At 36.0% G+C, this 25,321-nt stretch overlaps 1 protein-coding gene across 11 annotated transcripts in view; it reads right to left on the bottom strand.

Annotated features, from left to right (window-relative positions):
- Positions 1-25,321, bottom strand: part of RTTN (rotatin) — a 142,471-nt gene that overhangs the window by 80,248 nt on the left and 36,902 nt on the right. For 10 of the 11 annotated variants that reach the window (XR_012028187.1, XR_012028186.1, XR_012028188.1 and 7 more), the window contains 12 exons: positions 23,033-23,158; positions 22,394-22,510; positions 21,477-21,616; positions 18,761-18,932; positions 17,107-17,206; positions 14,312-14,400; positions 13,821-13,938; positions 7,736-7,832; positions 7,058-7,126; positions 4,222-4,410; positions 3,121-3,360; positions 1,576-1,720 (listed from right to left, as the gene is read on the bottom strand). Coding sequence is in view for 7 of the 11 variants with exons in the window: in XM_072820524.1 (XP_072676625.1) it covers positions 1,576-1,720; positions 3,121-3,360; positions 4,222-4,410; positions 7,058-7,126; positions 7,736-7,832; positions 13,821-13,938; positions 14,312-14,400; positions 17,107-17,206; positions 18,761-18,932; positions 21,477-21,616; positions 22,394-22,510; positions 23,033-23,158 (1,602 nt within the window). In the remaining 4 variants the exon portion in view is untranslated. The remainder of the gene's footprint in view (positions 1-1,575; positions 1,721-3,120; positions 3,361-4,221; positions 4,411-7,057; positions 7,127-7,735; positions 7,833-13,820; positions 13,939-14,311; positions 14,401-17,106; positions 17,207-18,760; positions 18,933-21,476; positions 21,617-22,393; positions 22,511-23,032; positions 23,159-25,321) is intronic. The other variant, XM_072820491.1, reaches the window with a different exon arrangement.

The following is a 25,321-nucleotide window of genomic DNA, read 5'->3' as shown; positions in this document are numbered from 1 at the left end:
ATCATCTTTCTTCAAAGCTAGTTAATATTCAGTCCCCCGTATTATGTCAGATCAATTGTGCATATTATAACATACAAAAAGAGATGAAATCAAAATATAATTATTATTGTTATGAAATCCTTCCCCTAAAGAACTCAATTTAAAAATAACTGCATTCTTTTTGGAGAAATGAAAGAAATGGGAAGAAAATTCTAGGTTATTTAAATTATGCAGTACATGCAGAATACTTCAATCAGGTGCATACAATTATAAAGAAAACAGTTGAGAGCTTTTAGAAAGTTGGGGACAGATGGTTTGCTTTTAACTTACTTTACTATGTTTCACACCTAGGTAGCATTTTTTTTTTCAGCCTTCCTTTCATCCTATACCTCATTTGGATCAAATAAAATTACATGAAACATAACTACAACTTCTGTTTTATATAGGAATAAAATAATCAAAACACACAATAAAAATCATAAAATATACATACTCTATAGTATTCTTAGTCCCAAATAATGAAAACCTGACTTACACCCACCTTCCCTCCAGCTCCCATAAATACTGACAAAATTATAAAGCTGTTTTTAATGTAAACACCTTGGTAAAATTTTACTATCATGAGTTATTAATCCTGATATACCCATAAAAATTAACTCCTGATTGACAGATTAATATGTTCTGATAAGTATATACCTAAAACTAAGATTCTTCCCAAAAATCTCATTGTCACTAACTTGTTTATGTGGTACTTGCTAAGACTTTTTCCCTTTATAACACATCTTAGGCTTCCATGTTAATTTTAAGATTCAGTGAGCCTCAGCAACATCACTTCTAAAATATGGGATGAGGGACACCTGGGTGGCTCAGCGGTTTAGCATCTGCCTTCAGCCCAGGGCATGATCTTGGATCAAGTCCCATATCGAGCTCCCTGCATGGAGCCTGCTTCTCCCTCTGCCTGTGTCTCTGCCTCTCTATATATGTGAATAGAGAATATCCTTCTGATCTCATCTCCTACCACTATACTCAATTCATCCTGTTGCTGCCACATGGACCTCTGGTTGTTTTCCAAACACGGCACTGACAGCTAAGTGCCTCTGCACTCTTTTCCTTCCCTGGCTAGAACATTCTTCCCTTATCTATATGGCTGACTCCCACACTTAAGTCAGTGTGCTGGACAAATCTTGGTCAAAGCAGCGAGCCTTATCTCTGACCATCGTATTTAAAGTAGCATCCCACCATGACTGTCTAACTCTGCCTTCTTATTTTGTTTCCTCATCATACTTATTGCTCCTACCTGCAGAAAATCTTTGTTCTCTGTCCTCTCCACCCCACAGAATGTACTCCTCACAGAGTACATTCACTGCCATGTTATTTTTATGTAGTCATATTATAGATTTCTTTATAGGTCCTACCTTATCTTCTTGGAAAAACCTTCTCTACTCCAAAGTTTTAAGTAAACACTTTCATACAACATGAAGACTACTTTACTAAACATGGGCTATATAAAAATTATACTTTTTCATTATAGCATCACTAATTTTTACCAATAAATCATTTGTCAGACCTAAAATCCAATTCCTTAATAACACTTACATGTCTAAGAAGTAATTCTAGAAGCCAGTTTAGAAGTTCCACTGATGAGTTTTTTCTTTGTTCCTTCAGTAACTTATTTAAAAAATGTATGATATCTATTAGCAGTTTCTCATCTTCAGTGCAAGCAGGAAGTACCTGTAAAAACCTATAATAAAAAAGACAATTATGGTTTCTAGCTCTTTACAGTAAGTGGTGTGCTGATAAATATTTAACAACCAGGTAAGCAGTAGAATGATTTCTTGCATTTGCCAATTTCCATAGTGTAAATATATCCCCATGGCTGACTGTAAGCCACCAACATAACACAGTTGTGGAGAGATGGCACAGCAGCACACCATTATATGGCATTTTTATAATACAGATATAATAGCTATACATAACCTCAAGAACATATAGGTATTAGTAAAATGTTGTAAAATACGCTGGAAGTGATGATATTTACATGATTACCTTCATTTTTCTCATAATTTATTTAAATTCTCTAAGTTTATTCAATTTCATTTTTAATAATGGCTATGTTTTAATAACTAACTTAGACAAATCCTGATATTCACCTGCCAGCTCTCTCACAAGGAAGTACTGGAGGATTCCAGCACACCACGGGAAAAGCCAGATTAGGTATCCGAATTGTGAAAGATACATTTTGAGTTCACATCTTGGAAATTCATTTAACCTTACATTTTGAAAACCACACACTTTATGTTTAATAGAAAGTTATACATCTTAGACTAAATTCACATGAAGATTAAAATGTAAAACTGCTGGCAATGGCTACATGTCAGTCTTATTTGTTTCAAATGTAGCCATCTGCTACCAGTTAAACATGTTAAATTTACAAACTAGAGCTTTCTCAATAACTACTAAAGGATCTCCACATGGCAATCAATTTCATGAATTCCGGGTAAAAAGAAAAATGAGATAATTTTCTTAAGAACAAACAAAAGTAAAAACAAGGCAGCCCCAGTGGCTCAGTGGTTTAGCACCGCCTGCAGCTCAGGGTGTGATCCTGGAGACTCGGGATGGAGTCCCATGTCGGGCTCCCTGCATGGAGCCTGCTTCTCCTTCTGCCTGTGTCTCTGCGCCTCTCTCTGTCTCTCATGAATAAATAAATAAAATCTAAAAAAAAAAAAAAAAGTAAAAACAAAATAAAACAGCCCACTGCAGGTATACCAAACCCATCAGCCACTCCACTGATGTCTGGGCTCCTTTAAAATGTGGATAGGAAAAAAACACTCATTTTGTTCAGCCACATCATATCCTAATTATCTACTTTTGTGAGATAGCAAAATAAAATTTTCTATGATAATATAAAAACTGTATAATTTATTAATTCCAAAATGCAGGGATTAAGAAAATTTTTCTCTTTTGCCATTATTACTTACTACACGTTAAAAAAAATTCCAGTTTTCCACACTGAAAAAAAACTTTCTCTAATGATAGCAACATAAAGAATACATGCTCTTATCTTCAAAGATGTGGAGATAAACCCAAATACAATTCAATCCTGGTCTTTGAAACTGGCAGTCTTGAGCTGTATATACTGACCTGTTTAGTGTGGTATGCCACGACAAGGACTTCAAGGTAACCCCAAATGGGCCAGAGCCACCCTTTAAAGACAGTCTGTCATTCAGAAGATAAAAACTCATTCTTGTGACAGCAGCCCTCACTTCCCTGTGGGCTGCAGCCTCGACAATGGAATGGAGACAATCCTTCAGTCCACTAGCTGTATGTGTCATCTTCAGAGTGAGGGTGTCCTCTGTGGTTAACTGCAATGTATCTGAAAATCTAAACAAAAAGAAACAAAGGAAGAGCAACAAAGTTATTTAAATAAAAGCTCACATTTATGTTTATTATAAACTCTAAAAAAATTCTATTTTATCCTCATTTTAAATCTGGGCCAAAAGAAAATCTGGTATATATCTGTCAATGTTAGAGTTTTTTACATTAGCATCCTAAGTGTTTGTATTGACATTTTCCTGCTTACAAAAATATAATTTTCATTTAAACAAGAAAGTGATGACAGATCAGAATATTCGGATATTCCAAAGTAATCTTCATCATCACCACAGTAATGAAAACAACATTTATACATATACTTACTGAACTCTGACTCTAATTCAGACTACATTCCTAGAGATTTATATCTATTAACTAACCAAACTTGGGGCACCTGGATGGCTTAGTTGATTGAGTGACTCTTGGTTTCAGCTCAGTTCATGATCTCAGAGTGGGGAAGACTGAGGCCCAGTGTCAGGCTCTATGCTGGGTGTGGATTCTCTCTCTGCCTCTCCCTCTGTGCCTCCCCACCTCTCATCAGCCTCCCTTCCCCCAGCTCATGTGTGTGCACACATTCTCCCTCTCTCTGAAAAATAAATAAAAATTTTAAAAATAACTAACCAAACTTCATACAATCTCTAAAACAACACAGAGCACATGCTTTTTAAATTTCCTTATGTGATGGTTCCTAAAAAGTAATGAACACATGTAATCTTTAAAACAAAGTAAAAATTATAATCTTCAATGGAAAAACAAAATCAGATGATAAAAAGTAAAAAAGCCATTTGACCTAAAGGGAAAATAAAACCTAGCTAGCTACTTATAATTCACTAAATATGAACTCTTTTTCAATTAAACATAACAGCTTACTCTTGGATTTTAGATTCGGAATTCATTTGCTTCAACAGATTCTCACTCCCATGATACCAGGACAAGTTCCAAGCTATTCTCAGCATGTCTGAGACTGGTTTCAAGGCCAAACAATCAGTGGATAATGGCAAAACTATCGAGTAAGGACTCACAGCATGGTGGCCAACTACACGCACTGGTAGATGATACCTAAAGAAAATACATACAAGTAATTATGAACTTCAAAATTCTTAAACACTACTAAAATGGATGAGCTACAAATGAGGGCTAGTTCTATTCCTCACAAGAATATAGAGATCACTCTCACAGCCTCTATTTTGAACAGTTATCATGCTGTATATAGTATATCATTTACTCTTTTGCCATCCTCTGAACTCCCAAAAACACTTTTTAAAGTCTTGCCTGAAGACTTCCTTAACCTGGGTTGTATTAGAGTTGTTAGCAGAGATGGCTAATGCCCCCTTCAAGTCAAGGCCTGTGGCGACAGTGAGCCACACATAAAAGGTTTCAGGTAGAACATGAGTGCCTACTTTATGCTAAACATAAGTAGGCACTCATGTATTATCTACCATTTGTTCAGTTACATGCATGGCACTGATACCTATTTTACAGATGATCAAAATGAGCCTTAAGGAGGCTAAATAAACTGCCTTAGGTTCACAGGAATCACTAAGTGTCAAAATCACAACTTAATATCGTCACTTGAGCACAGTTTATTGCATCATCAATAAATTCAACCACTATGTGTCACCACAAAGACCCAGAAATATTTTTAGATCTGAGAAGAGATACAATAGCAACAGCTCTTAAACCATTCCAAGTTAATTTAATAGTGTTTAACAGGACAGTAATGTCTAGCATGTTCAAATGTTAAAAAATAATTTTGCTAAAAAAAAAACCTAAAACCCTAATTCACATATTGTGACTAATATTAGATAAATACAACTGGGCAAGATTTCTCAGGGGAACTTTACTGTGCTTTTTCATTTCTTGTGTCTCAATAAGCTAAGGGAGAGTTCTACATATAAATCAGGCTGAATAGTTTTAAAAAAATACTTTTTAAAATTGAAATTTTCTACAAAAGTTATCAAGAATCAAGATAAATGGCTAACACGAGGTCTCGAGAGGGAAACAAAAGGTGATTCTTGGATGTTTCTTTGTGCTAGAACACAAGAAAATAGTAATAGACTCATGGCACCTTGACAAAAAGACACAGAGCCCACTTGAAAGGACTTGACTGAACAACAACAAAAAAAAGGCAAGGCAATCAATGGGGATTTTTTAGTAAGTTAGAAAATGAACTGCACATTAAGACTGAAGAAAAAGAAGGAAAAAAGGGATAAAAAGCACAAGGCAATACATCACAACCAGTTTGAAAAACCACTATATGTCCACCAGATGGATGATTTTTAAAATGACAACATTACTATGAGTAAAGGAATAACAAAACCTTTCTTCTTCTCTATGGACAAATTTTATCTTGAGCTAATTCTGGGCCCGTCCCCAGGACAACCAATAGATATGGAATGTCAACAATATTACTAAGCTGTCTTTTTTGCTTATGGTAAAAATGACTCCCATATCTGGGAATAAATGGTAAATGCACATCAGGAAGCCACAGTTCTGAGCAACCCTGAGTGCTGTGGCTCTTGCAAGCGCCATGTCTTGTGGGGTCCTGGAAACTATGCCTATGGCATAGTAAAGAAGATATTTCCTATCAGCACGTGAGTCTTCTAAGCCAAGACAGCTCCCAGCACCCTCACGTGCAATCTCATTCCAAGCAAGGCCTACTGCAAGCGCGACTTTGCTTACTTACCCAAATCTAGAGACTGTGAAGAGTAGGTGATATCTACAAACAAGGAAGTTCACTCTGAACAATATATTTAAAAGGAACTCTTATACACTATACCAGGAAACATGCATATGCTTGTTTACAGGGGTGGATACAGGAACAAAAACCCAGAATCAAACCAATACCTTTTGACTGTAGAACAAATAAATTGTGGTAAATAAATTCAACAACAGAATATTATATAGCCAGGAAAATGATTACAGTACATGTAATAAGATTTACCAAATTATGAAATGTTATTTTTAAATTAATCATAGTTTTATTAAGACATAATTTACTTATCTTTAGAATACAGAGATTTTTAGTTTATATATACAGCCTGATGAATTTTTCCATTTGGATTCATTTGTATGACCATCACTCAGAATAAAATACAGAACATTTCCATCCCTTCAGAAAATTTCTTTGTTCCCTTTTCTTGTCTATTTTTTTTGCTCTCCTCCTAGAAGTACACTTGATCTTAGCCAAAGGGCCAAGAAGCGATGCTCCTAGAAGTAATTACTATTTTGGATATAATTGAAGAAATTAGATCATGTTACAGAATTATTTTTAATTTTCTTAGATGTGATCATGCATGGTACAGTGGTATACAGAAAAATGTCCTTAGTTTAAGGAGGTACATGCTACAATAATTAGGAGGTAAGTAAAATTATGTCTGAAACTTATTTTCAAATGCATCAGAGAAAAATTACATACAGATAAATAAATACACTGAGAGAAAGAGAGAAAAAGCAATTAAGCCCACATGTTAACAACTGCTAATCTAGGCTGGAGAGTTTCTGTACATCTGAACCACATTCAGATGGAAAGTTAGTAATGCGGACATGCGCTTAGTGAGCTCACCACCGTGAGGAAACACTGAAGCACTACATGTCATGTGATTTAAATGCCAGATAAAAATTGTGAAACTTATAGATTTTGATTTCCCTTCCTGTAACATTTTCCCTTCAAAAAAAAAAAAAATCAAAACAATAAATCATTTACCTTCTAAAAACTGAAACAGGCAAACTGAAGACTGATGGTGAAGAAGGTTTATTGGAAGGATTAACAGACCTATTTCATTAAAAAAAAAAAAAAAACACACACACACACACACAAGGAAAGAAAAAAATGAGTAAACCATGGTTTTATCTAACAAATACAATTTGCTCCTTGACTGAATCTCCAAACAAGAGTTGCAATCGGCTCTATCATTTGTATAGTTACAACATGTTTCCTACTACCTAGATTTACTTCTAAAGAGTAAATTAGCACTTAGGAAAGTCATATAATAATGATTCATAGAATGTAGGCACTGTACTGGCAGGTGAATCTGTCCTCCTCCCACTCGATCCTGCTCAAGTGGAGTGCTAATCACATATTACCAACCTAAACAACTTCCCCAAATTTTCTAATAAACTATTAAAGAAAAAAAACATGAAATTGAGAGTATATACTAAAAAAGAGTATTAATGACAAAAATTGCTGCAATAACTTTTTAATTTTATGCTTAGTAATGTTCAAATTAAAAGTTCAGGGGACTTTTTGAGCCAATAGGCTTTTTGACTTAAATCAAAATGGAAAACATAGGCTTCATAATTCAGAAATTTCCATGCATTGCTCTAAGATTGCATCAGAAACCTTAATTAAAAGTAAAAAAGTTTTAAAATTCTTATAGCTCACCACATATCCATTCTTGATACTTCATCAAATAATAGAAGACAAAATAATGCTCCGACTTCAGTCACGACAGCACAATTTTCATGAAATATTAAGGAAACTAAGAAATAAAAAGAAGTAGAACTTCATGAAATATCTTTACCTCTAGAAAAATGAACTTCAAATTTAAAGTATCTTAACTCAAAGGGAAGAGATGTCATTCTCAGAAAACTGCAACATGGGATCCCTGGGTGGCGCAGCGGTTTGGCGCCTGCCTTTGGCCCAGGGCGCGATCCTGGAGATCCGGGATCGAATCCCACATCAGGCTCCCGGTGCATCATGGAGCCTGCTTCTCTCTCTGCCTCTCTCTCTCTCTCGCTCTCTCTCTGTGACTATCATAAATGAATAAAAAATTAAAAAAAAAAAAAAAGAAAACTGCAACATGAACCCACATATACTGATATATGTGGATCTAGAGGTTAAAACAGAGGTTTTAGCAGGTTTGGGCTGGAGTCTGTGAATCCCACAGCCTGATGGTCCAGGAAACACACCTGCACATCCACTCACTAGATACTGTGTACTTTCAGTTTCTCAAAGAAGCAAACTAACGCAGCTTCTAGTAGGTTTGCCAAATCCTTTACTCCAACTAAAGTTCATTCATTCAGAGATCACCTTAGTTATCATCTGCCCTTTCCTATAAACATATAGTCATAGAACTCGGGTTTGATTTCAACACACTGTGTTTGTGTTGGTGCTGTTTGTTTTGTTTTTTTTAAGATTTTATTTATTTATTCATAAGAGACACAGACAGAGACAGAGACACAGGCAGAGGGAGAAGCAGGCTCCATGCAGGGAGCCCAACGTGGGACTCAATCCCAGGACCCCAGGATCACGCCCTGGGCCCAAGGCAGGTGCTCAACCGCTGAGCCACCCAGGCGCCCCTGTTGGTGCTGTTTTAATTCGTGTATCTTATTTATTACAAGATAATGGAAAAAGAAACTGCTCTGAACTAACAAGACTAAAGCTAGCACCATCACATACTACTAGTGAAGTGGCCTGATCAAATACTGCAGCATTAATAAGCCTTAGTTTCCACCTCTGCAGCATTCCCAATGCCATGACTTCTCAGTGCTCGACAACTATGAAATTCTAACCAAACAGGTATTGTGGTGGTACCAATCACACAGGAATACTAACATAATACAGAGTCAGTAAGTCCAGGAAAGCAGCAACAAGAAATTAATTTCAAAAGAAGTTAATTTTCCTAACTATAAGAAAAGGATAATATCAACCTAATTGATAAGTGACATGATTGAAAGTAGTAATGAACTAAAAACAAACAGAAATACATGTAAGAATTTAATTTTTATAGACACTTTATATCAGTGGGGATAGGATGAACTACCGCATTTCCAAATACATAATTATTGTAATATAATTGCCTACAATATTAAAAAAAATAGATTTAGATACCTACCTTACACTATCAAAATCAATTCTACATAAAGATCTAAATTTTTTAAACACTATAAATGTGTTAAGAGAAAGAACAGAAGCCTTTTTAGAATTTTAAATTCAGAATTGGAGAAGGCCCTCCTTTTAGAGCATGATGAAAAGCTCAGCTGCTATAATAGAAAAGCTTTATATACTTCCATAAAATACTTAAGGCTAATGATAGGCGAAGAAAATCTTAACATAAAATCGAGCATATAAACTCTACAAGTCACTAAAAAGAAATTAAATGCAACAGAAAATAGGCAATTATAAATTTGAATAAATACATGAAAAGATAATCACCTCCACTAAAAATGTTTAAAAAATAGAAAATAATAGTGAGATATTATTTTTACCAATAATATTAAAGAAATTGTTTAAATGAGACTTATTCGGGGCCACCTGGGTGGCTCAGTCAGTTAAACATCTGCCTTCGGCTCAGGTCACAGACCTAGAGTCCTGGAATGGAGCCTCATGTGGGGTTCCCTGCTCAGTGGGGAGTCTGCTTCTTCCTCTCTTCCCCTGCTTATGCACTCTCTCAGTATCTCTGTCTCTCTCCCTGTCTCTCAAATAAATAAATAAAATCTTGAATGAATGAATGAATGAATGAGTCATATTCAGTGTTAGCAAGGTTATGAGGAAAATAAGCATTTTAAAAAATCACTGTTGGGAATGATGCGGAGATGAACTGAACCATATCCTATAAAATTTCTTTGACCCAGCAATTCTAATTACAGAGCATGCACAAGATGATCATAAAACATGATTACTATTACAGTTAAAATTCTGAAAGAAATATTAATATGACAAACTGAAACTCTGAAACACTATGTAATAGTTTCTTGGTTTCTTGGTTTTGTGTTTTTTAAGAAAACAGATTCACATGTAATAACGTGGAAAGATATTTAAAATACATTTTCAGTTGGAAAAAGCAACACCAACAAATATACAGCATAAAAAATACAACATAGGTGTAAAGAAAAGATCATTCCAAATGATTTTTGACAAAATATACCTAGTACATTCTTCTTTGGGGAAACTGAGAAAGAAAATTTTAAAAACTGCTGATGTTTTACTTTATATCATTCCATACTGTTTGAATTTTTACAATAAGGATGTAGAAATTCAGTAATTATTTAAGACAAAAACAAATCAACATAGGTAAGAAAATTTGGGTTCTTTTCTTGCCTCCACCATTATCTGGTTATGACCTTGGCCAAGTCGATAAATCTCTCTAGATCTCAATTTCCTCACTGTAAGATGGCGTAGTGAGTTTTTTTATATTAAATTTATTTTTTTATTGGTGTTCAATTTGCCAACATAGAATAACACCCAGTGCTCATCCCATCAAGTGCCCCCCTCAGTGACCATCACCCAGTCACCACAACCCCTAGTTCCTTTCCCAGAGTTAGGAGTCTCCCATGTTGTCTCCCTTTCTGATATTTTCCACTCATTTTTTTCTCCTTTCCCCTTTATTCCCTTTCACTATTTTTTATATTCCCCAAATGAATGAGACCATATAATGTTTGTCCTTCTCTGATTGACTTATTTCACTCAGCATAATACCCTCCAGTTCCATCCATGTCGAAGCAAATGGTGGGTATTTGTCGTTTCTAATGGCTGAGGAATATTCCATTGTATACATAAACCACATCTTCTTTATCCAGTCACCTTTCGATGGACACCGAGGCTCCTTCCCCAGTTTGGCTATTGTGGACATTGCTGCTAGAAACATCGGGGTGCAGGTGTCCCGGCGTTTCATTGCATCTGTATCTTTGGGGTAAATCCCCAGCAGTGCAATTGCCGGGTCGTAGGGCAGATCTATTTTTAACTCTTTGAGGAACCTCCACACAGTTTTCCAGAGTGGCTGCACCAGTTCACATTCCCATCAACAGTGCAAGAGGGTTCCCCCTTTCTCCACATCCTCTCCAACATTTGTGGTTTCCTGCCTTGGTAATTTTCCCCATTCTCACTGGTGTGAGGTAATTTTAAGTTAAGTTCTCACCATGCAATTCTGTCATGGGTTGGATTCTGTCATGATATAAGATTTATAATTAAAAGCAGTGTATCGGGCAGCCCAGGTGGCTCAGCGGTTTAGTGCCGCCTTCAGCCCAGGGCGTGATCCCGGAGACCCGGGACCGAGTCCCACGTCAGGCTCCCTGCATGGAGCCTGCTTCTCCCTCTGCCTGTGTCTCTGCCTCTCTCTCTCTCTCTGTGTCTCTCATGAATAAATAAATAAAGTCTTTAAAAATAAATAAATAAAAGAAGTGTATCTGGTGGATTATTTAGTTATTATTCCCCTGTGGTCTACTCTCCTGTAGATAGAATAATCTTTCTGAAACAGATACCCCCTCAGTTTAAGGATCTTAAACGACTTCTCAGTGCTGTTTCCGGGGATCTACCAGGCCCTGAATGAACTGCCCTCCATGTGTCACCTCATCATCTTCCTCTCACCCCAGAAGCCCCCAAAATCCAGTCATTCCTAACCAACCACCATTTCAAAGATACATTCTCTCTCAACATAACCACGGCTCCATCCAGAAATCAACCCTCTCTCACTGAACTCCTATTCATTTCTGAAGTTCCAGCTTGGATCCAAATGTCCTGGAAGCATTCTCTGATGTTTTCTCACCACCCAATCTGCTCAGGAACACTTCCCTCTGGCACCAGGAATTCCACTATTCTAGAGAGTTTTATGCTGTATTGTGTATTTGTCAAAGTCTCCAACTATACTGTCAGCTTCAAGATGTCATTTACCAAACTGATCGGTGTATCCCAAGGGCCTAGCATGTACTCAATAAACATTTGCTGAGGGATCCCTGGGTGGCGCAGCGGTTTGGCGCCTGCCTTTGGCCCAGGGCGCGATCCTGGAGACCCGGGATCGAGTCCCACATCGGGCTCCCAGTGCATGGAGCCTGCTTCTCCCTCTGCCTGTGTCTCTGCCTCTCTCTCTCTCTCTGTGACTATCATAAATAAATAAAAATTTAAAAAATAAAATCTTTAAAAAAATTAAAAAGAATAAAAAATAAATTAAAAAAAATAAACATTTGCTGAGGAATTTCCTAGTTGAGTACCTGATTTAAAAAAACTAATTTTGCTGTGGTGCCTGGGTGACTCAGTCAGTTAAGTAACTGACTCTTGATATCGGCTCAGATCATGATCTCAGGGTTGTGGGATTGAGCCCTGAGTGGGGCTCTGTGCTCAGCAGGGAGTTTGCTCAAGAGTCTCTCTCTCCCTCTGACCTGCCCCCACCTCACTCTTGCACATGCATGCACTCTAAAATAAGTAAATCTTAAAAAAAAAAACCCACTAACTTTACCCTGAAACTAAATCCATTAATAAAAAATGTTATAATTTACTTTCAGACTCACTGAAATAGTTCTCACAAACATCAACAAAATAGAAAAATTGTTAATACTAACAGGGTACATATGATGCTGCCTTAGAAAGTACCTTTGAATCTAGTAATATGCTCATGAATGCTTGAATAATTTAAATCAAAACAAGAAATAACTTAAAATTATAAAAATAAAAAATAAAAAAATATAATAAAAATAAAAAATTATAAAAATAAGAATTTTAAAAAAAAAGGCAAACTAGGGACTAACTTCTGAATGAGGTTATTAGGAAGATAATTAACAGGACTAAAGAAAACGTAAGATCCACAGGTACTACTCTTCTAGATCAATCTATTAAAAACTGTAAAAATGTTATACACTATTCAAGATGCACAAGCCTGGACACACTGAGTCTGTTTAGAACTTCACCTGGTTTGGACTTGTATCAATGCTTATATTAAATACACTGTCCTCTTCACTTAGCAAGCAGAAGACATCAGAAGAAAATGCTAAAATAAAATTACTATATTCTACTTTATATTCTAATAATATTTTGAACATAAATATCACTTAAGATAATTAACAAGGTTTAGTATATTGAGAATTTGATCAAGATGCATATTGTAGGATTATTTAATAGTAGTGGCCTAAATTTCTAAGAAAGAAAATAGCACAAAATGTTACCAAGCTCTCTACTGAGAACAGTCAGAAGGAAGAAAAAGAGAAAAAAACTACATGGAATTTTTTCTACATAAACACATTAGTAAGCTACAACCAAATTGAAATGGGTTTAAAAAAAAAATCACACTTTATAATAAACTAATGCTCATTCAGGATGGTCTAGTTCCCACTCCACATAAACAGGGTGTACCCTCCTACTATCAGTCTGATGACATACTCACACACCATGCCAGAGGTCAGGATGCAAAGACACAAGCCAACTAAGACTGCGGAAATGGATTTGAAAGAGTAGGCAGCAATGGCAGCGGCTGCAGCCTGCTCTCTTCATAGATAATAGGTAATTGAGCACCAAATGAAAGCCACATCAACTGTGCAAAGAACAGAATGATCAGCCTTTCTCAGCTCTGAGGCCTCCTCAGTAACAGGATTACAAGGTAATTTCCACAAAAGAAACATTATCCATTGTAATGCATATTTTTAGCAGCATAGTCACTAAAAAACTTTGTTATTCTGTTAGTCAAATGGAAAGTAAATGTTACCTACAGTTAAAGCATAACCCTTAAAGCTGACATTATTATTAGCAGAATTTTATTCACCTCTGAATAACAGGGTCAAAAGAGAAGCCTGCTGTGAGAGGGCCAAGCGCATGACCGGGTCCGCACAAAGAACTTTCCTGAAGAGTGTGAGGCTTGGCAGAATCAAACATTCTATGAGCTGGCCAGGAGGGAAAACACAGTTATTGTACAATCATCAGTTCTAAGGGGAAACAAAATAAACTATAATAGTAACTTTTTCTAAATGTTATGGTTTTTTATCAAAATTGTGTAAAACAAAAATGCAAATTAAGAATTATTTTCCGCTGAAAATAAGCTTTGTATATACTTCTGCTTACATATCCTAAAAAAATCTAAGATTAGTTTTCCTTTAGAGAGACCCTACTCTTAGAAATAAAAAAATAAACAATGTACTTGGTATTAATCAGGTTTTAATCTCCAAGCACTTACCTAAATTCAGCTGAATTCAGTTTCAGATCTGATTAATAAAAATACCAGTATGTAAAAATGTCTAGGTACACTATTAATCTTACCTCACCATCCTGACCTACACATTCATTTAGATACTCAATTATCGTGTCAACTAAGTGTAACTTTTTCACCACAGCATGCATTTTAATATCTGTTGACAAAAAAAAAAACAAAAAACAGAAGTCACTTAAAGAATATTTTCTGAAGTTTTAAAATTTCAGAGCAGATATTCACAACTCAAAAAGTTTTAAGTAGTTACATCCGGTGTTGAAATTAGAGAAGAAACTTTAAACTTTTACTTTATACACATCTAAACTATCGGAAAACTTTTAAGAAACAAGCACATCTTAATTATTTCTACAATGTAAAACACAAAAGCTATTTAAAAAAGAATAATTAAATCAACTGGTTCAGACCCTGAAAACTACTAAAATTTTAAGTATATAAATGAATCCTTTTATTTGTACATAAGTTATTTTCTTTATATTGTTTCATCGACAATTCTTTTCTTTTCCAAATCCATCACCTCAAAATGTTTAAAATTCTCTACAAGTAATGTTAATAGCTTGCAACGTGGTCATTTTTCTATTAACAGAAACTCAGATCTCAGGGGCAGCTGGCTGGCTCAGGTAGTAGAGCATGTGACTCTTGATCTTGGGGTTGTAAGTTTGAGCCACACACTGAGCGCTGAGCTTATACACATACATACATGCATACATAAATACATACATTAAAAAAAGTTTAGATTTCTAACCTCAAAACTGTCAATAGCAAATATGAAAGTAAAGGATTATAACATACTCTATATTTTCTGAAAAGTATGAGCTTTTAAAGTAAGCATATATGTGTGACTGTGTGTGTGTGTGTTTATTCACTGTTATGGACTGTTTATGTTCCCCCAAAATTGATATGGGGAAACCTAATCTCCAGTGAGATCAGGAGGTGGAGCCTTTAAAAAGCAATTAGGTCATGATGGTGGAGCCCTGAAGAATGGGATTAGTGTCCTTATAAAAGAGGCCTCGGGCAGCCCTGGTAGCCCAGTGGTGTAGCACTGCCTTCAGTCCAGGGCCTGATCCTGGAGACCCGGATCAAGTCCCGTATTCGGGCTCCCTGCATGGAGCCTGCTTCTCCCTCTGCCTGTGTCTCTGCCTCTCTTTCTCTCTCTGTGTGTCTCTCATGAATAAATAAAATCTTTAAAAAAAAAAAAAAAAAAAGAGGCCTCTTCTCCCTATGAGAATACACATACACAGAAAAGATGGCTATCTATGAACCAAGAAGCAGGAAGCAGGCTCTCACTCGACACTGAATCTGTGGGCACCTTGATCTTGGACTTCTAGCCTCCAAACCATAAGAAGTAAATTTCTGTTTTTATAAGCTATACAGTCTGGGGTATTCTAGTAGTGCCACCCAAATATAGTAAGACATATGTGCATACATACACACACACACACACACACACACACACACTAGAGATATTACTAGCAATAACATCTCTAGGTGCTTATAGACCAGTCACAAGTATTTAATATCTCACAATTTTCTTAACTTATTCTCTCCTATAACTCTCCATATATATATATATATATATGTATATATATATATACACACACACACACACACAATGAAAAAAACATACCAATACACATACTGATACTAAATTAGTAGCTATGACTAGAACTACCTTTGGTTGCCAGTTTGAAAAAAAAAAAAAAAAGTTTCCACTACCTGCCAACAAGTGTACACCAAAATTACAAGCTTTATTTTTGTAATGTTAACAATACTAGAAGAATACTCCCTAAAAGCGTTTTATGATCTTCTTAGACAAAGCTATCCACATTTTCTAGAGCCTTATTTTCTGAGTTTGTATCATTATTAAAGCCACAAATATGTTGGATATGCTTTTTCACATTACTCTTCTCATTTCAGATTCCACTAATGTCAGAAAGGAACATTAAGTACATCCCATGTTCCAAGTTAGAATCTTTTCATGTAAGTGCAAAATTATCATTTCTCTCAAACATTAAAGATAAGTTACATACAGCACACATGGGGAAAAATAAAAAAACTAATCCAAGGAATGGAAGCCTATGGAATAACAACACTACAAATAAAGTTAACAATCTATTTTACTTGTTGTTGCTTTTTAAATAAACCTTTAAAAAAAATACATGGTTAGAATGCACTATTTTTATTTTATCTACCCACAAAGTAGTGTTTGATTGATTTATCTACCCAAGACAACAAACAAAACATCATGTATTATGTAAATTAAGAAAGAACATCCAATTCACTGTTAGAATTCTATCAATATTCTAGATAATTCTATCAAATGATATTCTACAGGTTAAATAATGGTAATCTTGGCCAAGAGGGGTCAGCAAACTTTTTCTGAAAAGAACTAGATAGAAAATACAGCAGATTTGGCTGGTAAAAATTGCCTTTGACACATATTCTTTATGTTTCTTTTTTTAAATAATTATTTAAAAATGTTAAAACCAGGGCACCTGGGTGGCTCAGTTAATTGGCTAAGCATCTGCCTTTGGCTCAGGTCATGATCCCAGGATCTGGGAATAGAGCCCTGCATCTGTCTGTATGCTCAGTGGGGAGTCTGCTTCTCCCTCTCTCTCTGCCCCGCCACCCCACTTGTACTCTTCCTCTCTCAAATAAATAAATAAAAAGTCTTAAAAAAATAAAAATGTTAAAACCATTCTTAAGGGCCACAAAAAACAAAACAAACCAGGGATAGCCTGTATCTGGCCCCTAAAACTGCAATTTGCAACCCTCAATACCACTGCACATAGCTATCTAAAATTCAATTATCAGCAGTACAGCAATCATTTTCCTTAAGAGACATTACCTTGCATAATCACAGCTAACTGTTCTGCGGCTGACTTTCTCAAAACAAGATCAATATCATCTGAGGTAAAGATTTTATAAACCTTTTCAACAGTCTCCAACTGAAAACCGGAAAGAAAAAAAAAAAAGAAATTGTTTTCATCTACTTCCAATTGTCCAATAAAATTTTATGATTCATACCATACAAAAGCTCCAAAGCCCACTTACTTAAGTGATATATATACATGCAAATTTACAGCAATAATGTGCTATATCAGGGAAAACTTAGAATCTAAAACAAAGAGCCTTTCTTTTTAAGGTACATTTCTGCCAGGAAGTCATTCATAACCCATTAGCACCTTAAGAACTTAACGGAAAACATCTAAGCCGTATAACGTCTCTGCAGGTAGTAACTTGAGAATAGAGACACCAGAAGTGTGACTCCAGATTTGTCCATGGCCTCCAGAAGACACGAGTCAGAATTCCCTGACCTCTGACTCTCTTCCCTTCTAGAGGCCTTCAAGCCCATGGCTATCTAGGACTTGCTGCCCAGCACTCCAACACAGCCACTCCCACTCCCTGTCACTTCATTCCATGGCAGGGTCTGAGATGGCAAACCTAATAGTGAAGGGGAAATAGAAAAGGGCAGACACTCCTTTACCCCGCCTACTGCTATCTTCTGGCCCTAACACGGACTCCCAAAGACAGTGCTAGGACCCCATATTCCCCATCTTCCTCCACATCACACATGGGCACAGGAACAACTAGCAGTGGTCAGCACTCAGGGAGTCCCCAGCAGGACCTGAGTGTAGTCAGGGGAAGGTTCTCCAATCCTGCTGCTAGGGCTATCACATGGCCCTGAACACTTAGGTTAGAAGAACACTGAATGTGCTTCCCCATTTAAAAAATCCGTGGTATCACCTGGGGCCGTCTGGTCTAAACTTCAGTGAAAACTGACAGACTGTAGACTTGAAGTCTCAGTAGAAGCTATAAAGCATAGGAATAAATCAATAAAGATAATAAATAGCTTTATCTAATCCTGCATTGGCCCAAGATGATTTGGGTACCGTCCCTGACTAAAGATAAGCAAATGGATGCTAAGCTCTGGAGGTATATATAAGGAGACAAAGATATAGAAAAGAGATTAACAACAAAATCCCAGAACCACCATAACATTTAAGAGAAACCACCTTTGCCACCTATATTATTTTTTGCCTTTCATAATACAGAGGCTGATAACTTCTGTCTTAGAAACTTTCTCCTTTTTCCTCATAGGCTATTTCCAACATAAGAACAAGTGAATTTCCAATTGTTTTTATGCCAGTAACAAATACTTGTTTTTAAGAGTCACCACAGAATTTCTTTCCACTACATTAACCTTATGTTGTGAAGATGCTTTTCAATTAATTTGCATTTCCAGTGTATACATTAAATGAAAGGGATATAATGCCTGGCATACAGTAGGCACCCAAGAAATACTTATTAAATAAATAAATGTATCCAGAAGCTAGACAAAGCCAGAACACAATTTCAAATTAGCCATGAATAATCACACTAGAAGCTAGAACTTCTCTTCCTCTCAGATGCATATACAAACTGAAGAATGTAACATAAAATAGGTGATATACAAATGCATCAAGTTACCATGAAATGATAAACCCAAAAGTTATACTCACCCTAATAATCAGTTCTCTTCTGTCATCCAACGTGAGTTCAATAGGTTTTTTCACAATAAATAAATTAGTAACTCTGGAGAGAATTCTGGCATCTATTAAAGGACGCTTTGTGTCAGCCCCTTCTTCCCTTGTGAGATGACATGCTAAAAGCTTTAATGCTAGTGAACGGACCCTAAAGAAACAAAGTGTTTCAGTCAACATTTTTTAATATACAAATATAGACATATTTTAAAAGCCTATAATCACAAAGCATTATTGTATATTAACACAATATATCAACACTATATTTAAAATATAGACATTTTAAAAGCCTATAATCACAAAGCATTATCATAAATCAACATGATAATTGCCATGCTTATACTGACAACAAAGGTACTTTATTTTTCTATTAAAATAGTGTATAACTACAATTATTCTTTCAATTTTATATTTATAAATAAATATCAGAAATAAGGAATAATCAATAGTTATAAATGAAGAGACTGACTCACTGAGACTATGAACTTCATAGTCTGTGGTCAGTATCACAGTCAATGGCAATAAATTAACACAATCTGCAAATTACATCCATAACTCTTGACTCAAAGTCTAGTGATCTAATTCAAAATCAAAAATTATCATGGACTCACAAACAGGGCACAAACTAACATTAGGTCAAACCTCCAGGAGTGTAATCACATTAATAACTAAAATGTAATGTCACAACGTATAAGAACGTTCTTATATTAAGGGTCAAACAGAGTCTTCTCAAATAAGAAAATGCAAATACTTGTGATTCCCATCAAAATTCTATTTTATCTGGAATGGATTAGGATTAAGGTCAGTTGAGTGAGAAGTAGGAGATTACAAGGAAAGATTAAATATTGCATGCCATTAGACAATGAAATGGAAAAACAAAAAACCACCAAGTGGACAAAGGGCCTTAGAGTTGGGAGACAGTGAGACAACTAGGTATGTATCACTACTCTGACAGGTTCTTAAACTATAAAAAAACTAGGAATATTTTAAGTGATAATACAAGTTCCAGGTTTAAGTATTACTTACAAGATGACAGTTAAAAGCTGTGTACTCAGGAAGTCCTCCCTACCACAGCCAAGACTGGGTCACTTGCTCTGTGTGGTCCTGTCACCCTGAAGTCCCAGTAGCACAACACTGATCTTGCTCTACTATAATTAATAATAAAGGATAACTGGTAAAATTTCTCCTCCCAATTCCATGCCTAATTCTATATGGGCAGTGCCATGCCCACGCTGAGTGCTGTTATGTTCCCACAGCCTACTGTGGCTCTGAGGCACACAGATGACATCCAGTAAGTACTTGCCAAGTCTAACAGAAATTTACAGTGATTTTAGTAATAGATATCATTCTTCAGAGTACTGATATTTACTCCAAGATGGAGTGAGAAGTCAGACAAACTTACTCCTTCTACCTATTCTAGTTAGAATAGCTAGACACCTACATAAAGCTTTTCCTTTGCTCCTTTCATTCTAAGCCAAGGCTATACTAAACTCTGGGGCTGTAGCCCCCAGAAAGATGGCCAGAGTAGAGTATGTAAAGCATACATTTATGCATCTCCTATATAAATTCAGCACTTCTTTAGCTTTAGCATGAGGCAACAGAGTCCCGTTATTCCCACCATTTATTTCCTTCAAAAAAATGTTGTGAGCATATTTTTTGTCTTTGTTTACCTGGAGACTGTGAACAGGAAATGCACTTCTATTATATAACATCACCAAATCTGGGGGTGAAGAGTACTACGCTAGCACATTAATAGACACAGCCCCACCGTATGGAGGCCACTCCTGAGATGCAGACATTTTAACTCCACCTACCCCTGCTTCCTGCATCACTTTACTCTCTATCAAACTTTACTCTCTACACTACAGCTATAGTCTCTTCTCTTGGGTCTTCTTCCTCTCTATTCTCTTAATGTTTTAGATTATTTCCACCTACTTCCTTATTTTTCAGTCTGATCATGTATTTATAAATAAGCCACTGTATCATCCTGATGTAAGGTTTGAGTAAAGCAAAGCTATTCATTGTCAAAAGGACATCTGTTCCTCCTAGCCTTTGCAACCGATTCTTGTTCTTCAACACTGCTTACTCATCGTGACTCTAAGCTTTCCTCTTCCCAGGGAAGGAAAATCTAACAACTGTTACCTAAAGAGAGCAGAGAAGATCCATGTCGCAATGATAGAGAGGTAAAAAAAAAAGCAATATATTTTTCTTCTTTTCTTTTAGTTTAAATGATACACTAGTGGTCAAGAAAAGAACACTTTTCTAATTTTCCAAATAAGAGAACAAACTAAATAGATTAAAATTCCTACTTACTCCGGTATATGGTCAGCTGGTCCATTACACTTTTATGAACATTTAATTTTCAGAATAAATGTTTAGAAAAGGAGGCTAACAATTTCTAAAGAGGGAAGACCCACTCAATTCATACCCATGGCTCTATAACCTGCCCACAGCACCAGCGAACACCACCGAAGGCATGAAGGCTGGCCGCCAATGAAGGTTTCAGGAAAGCACCCTCAGATTCATCCTCATGTCTGTTCAGCTTCACACACTGGTCTCCTCTCTGCCTAACAATAAAGAGTCGTTTTCTCTTACCTTCTTTAGTTCTACCCTACTTAAGAATGACAGAATTACTATACTTGGAATGCTCCCATTAATCTTGAACATGGAGAAGAACAGATCCTGCTGTACTTACAATGGCTTCCTGACAAACAGGAGCCGCAGCATGGACTTCAGTCGGGTGGTACAGGGGAGAGCCCCTTCGCCCGCCTCAGGATTCCCTTTCGTCAGAAGGAGAATGGAGTTACCCAAAGGATCTTCTGTGTCAGCATAGCCCTAAAAGATTCCAGAAAAAGAGAAATTACTTTGTTTATACATATTGCTGAACTTTTTAACTTGAAAATAAGAATTCCTAAATTTCTTTCAATTCAGGTGAATAGTCACTTGTCAAAATATCCTATGTGAGGTAAGAATCCTACATACATAAAGTTGTATTAAAAAAATAATATTGGACTTCAGAAAAATATGCCAACTCTCTTGATCCTTGCTAATTTTTTCCATTTTCCAAAATTCTGGTAGTGGCACCTCCCCTAAATGAGGTGCTCACAGATCTTCAGAACTGTGGCCACATGACAGAGAGGGAAGCAGGGCAGTGCCCTGAACTCCCCTCACTCCTCCTTATCACCAAGAATCACGGCTGGAAAAGCCTGTTTCCCAGAACTTGTTAATCAAAGTAGCACTCTGATCACATACATCCATGGATGGAATTCAAAAGGCAGCTTAGTTACATAACACCTGCTTAAAAAGCACTGTTAGCTTTTCCTAAATGCCTTTATATAAGGCTGAGTTCTATTTTTCATAGTCAGTGCCAAATGCCTGCACCCCACTTCTTAACCTCCCACCCAAATCCATAAAGTGCAGACAAATTAGCTCTCCTGGTTTAACCTTCTGCCAGAAACAAGACAGCCACCCACTCCCTGCCCCCTTATCCACAGAAACTTCTCGGCTTCTCCTCATTTCTCTCACATGACAGCTCTGCTGTCTGCATGTGTTTCAATCAATCACACTCACCCAAGATAAATGGTATGGGAAATGGGGACTCGCCCAGCATACCTGCAGCACAGGAATGACAGGACAGAGAGACTCAATAAACTTGTTCCAGGTCACTGCTGTCATCATCAATCGTCCCTGCAGCAGATACAGCAAAATGGCCTTGGCAGCAGCATTCACCTGTTCAACAACATGGATCACACAATCCAACAAAGTGAGGCTCCTGTTAAAGTCACCTATGTATCTGTAACATTGTCTAAAATCTGGAAAAGTGCTCTAACCAACAACTCTTTCTTCAAATGCTCGTATTCCATAGCTTCATCTTACATTCTGTTCTCAGCTAGTCTTCCTCCCTAATCATTCCTTTTTTCTAACCTTTAAGCTGTAATTTTTCATTAAATAAAAATTTCCTTGATGAAGTAACCTGATTTCTATAATACTGTAGAATTCATGTCCTACATGAAAAACATAACAACTTCCTCTGAATTCTTGGAGAACAAGTATGTGCTCTTATCTTGATTCTCACATTTTCCTTAACATTCCTTTTTATGTAAATAACATGTCAACTGAAACCATAAATCCAAAGCAAGTTTCTTTTTAGCTTCTCATCATACGATCTAGTTATATTAGAATAGTATCTTGATTTAACTGAGTATCTAATAATTACACTTGTCTTTTGCATTTACTCTTAGCATGCCATACCTCATTTTTGGGCTCTTGAATGCCAAATGCAGAGATTTCATACAGAACTTTCGGGTGAAGTAGAAAATGAATTCCGTTACAAAGTGAAGACACAGGTTTAGTGACGTTATAGACACCTAAACATTCCTGTAAAACAGTTTTTAAAAATTATTGATGCTGATTTTTCCAAAGGATTCCTCTTTCTTCTGTTTACAATTCAATTCCAATTTAACTTTCCACTTCACTGAAACTTTTCTTTTACCTGGTAGAGGATGAAAAACATTTCTCTTACCTCTGAGTTTACATGACATATGTGTTATGTTTCTTTCTGCCAACAAGTGGAGTTTTGATAAATTAAATAACCAAAATTCTGAGACAATCATAATCTCTTGAAGTTATTCATAATGATAGGTATTAAAAAATAACATTTAATAAACCTATCCTAGGGTGTTTACATTTTGCTTACTGAGGTTTGAGAAAGATAATGATAATGGTTGCACAATAGTGTCAACGTACTTAATGACTCTTAACTGTACACTTACTTAAAAATGACTAAATTGAAAATTTTGTGTTACTTGTATTTTACCACATTTTTAAAAGCAAATCAGAAATAGATGAGGAAAGAACTAGTGTACTGAATGGCTGCACTGAGGAATTCCATCCAAACAAATAAAGATACAGAAAATGTGAAAGAGCACTTAAAAGACACAAAGGATAAAATAAGGCCTAACAGATCTCTACTCAGAGGGAACAGCAAGGATAAGAGAAACAGTAGTGAATAAGAATTATCCAAAAATGAAGGTAGACAGGATTCTTTCGGCTGAAGAGTACTAAACAAGATAAATAAAAAATGTACACAAAGACCCTGTAGTGAAACTGCAGAACACAGTGACAAGGACTTTCCTGTCTTAAAAGCAACTGGAGAAAAAAATTCAAGGAAATTGTAATCTAACTGCTAGCAGAATTTTCCAACAATGATAGAAGCCTAAAAACAACAAACCACCTTTGGCAGAGTACTAAAGGGAAATCGCAGCAGACCTCAAGTTCTACATCCACATCCTGCTCAACTATCATTCAGGAGGAAAGTAAAATGAAGGCACTTTCAGATACATGTACTATTAGTTACAGACTGTCAATGAAAATACTGACGAACTTATTTCAGCAAAAAGGAGACTGAACCTAAATTTCTATCAATATAAAGTATTTCAAACTAAAGAGCATTAATGAATGAACCAGTAGGAGTCCAACTATTAAATGAAAGGCCTAAGGCAGAAAAAACATACATATGGTATGAAATTATATACTTTTTTAAGCAGAAAAAACAATGTATATATTATATATAAAGACATACATAAAAAAAGACATACATATATAATAAAAATATTTAAAGCACATAGATGGAAAGGACAAACATCAACTTTATAAAAGTGGTTGTCCTGGTGGATGGAGGAAGTGGGAAAAAGGAAGAAGCTTCAGTTACAACTAATATTTTTATTTCTGGGGATAAAAAGAGGGTCAGAAGTAAAACTGGAAAAATGTAAACATTTGTTATATCTGGTTAGCATTTACAAGAAAGTTAAATACAAGAGTACACAGAAACATATTTTTAGTACTGTCCTATGTACAATGTTCTTTTTAACATTTAAAGTTAATATCTTATATACTATTCTACACTGAAATATTTTATAACTTAAAAAGAGAGAAACATATTTTCTTCAAAAGAAAAATATTACTAAGAAAACAGATCTGACACTATAAAATTTAAGGCTAATAATCTAAAACTTTTCCTGAGCATAGAAATGACTTCTGTTTTTTTAAGATTTTATTAGAGAGGGAGAGAGAAAGCACGAGCAGGGAGGGGAGGGAAGAGGGGGAAGTAGACTGACTCCCTGTTGATCAGGGAGCCCAAAGTGGGGCTCGATCCCAAGACCCTGAGATCATGACCTGAGCAGAAGGCAGACGCTTAACCAACTGAGCCACCCAGGCGCCCCAGAAATGACTTTTGAATACATGGCAGAAACTAACATTTTCTTATAGTGCTTCTATCATTAAATAACACAACACAAATATAATTCTTAATAAAACTTCTAGTAAGGCAATTTAATAGCTAGACTTGCTACTTAAGGGAATTAACAGCAAAAATTTCTTAAAGTTCACTAATAATTATCATTTACTTTTATGGTAATAATTCTTATAGCTCATGTAAAATATCAACTAATTTTAGAGTTTTGATAAGAGAATCCAGTTGGTAGAGCTGGTTCAGTTGGTAGAGCATGAATCCTTGTTCTCAGGGTCAGGAGTTCAAGCCCC

Source organism: Canis lupus, chromosome 1 (assembly GCF_048164855.1).
Source record: "Canis lupus baileyi chromosome 1, mCanLup2.hap1, whole genome shotgun sequence".
NCBI classification, from domain to species: domain Eukaryota; kingdom Metazoa; phylum Chordata; class Mammalia; order Carnivora; family Canidae; genus Canis; species Canis lupus.
This window is presented reverse-complemented; position numbering and strand designations above follow the sequence as displayed.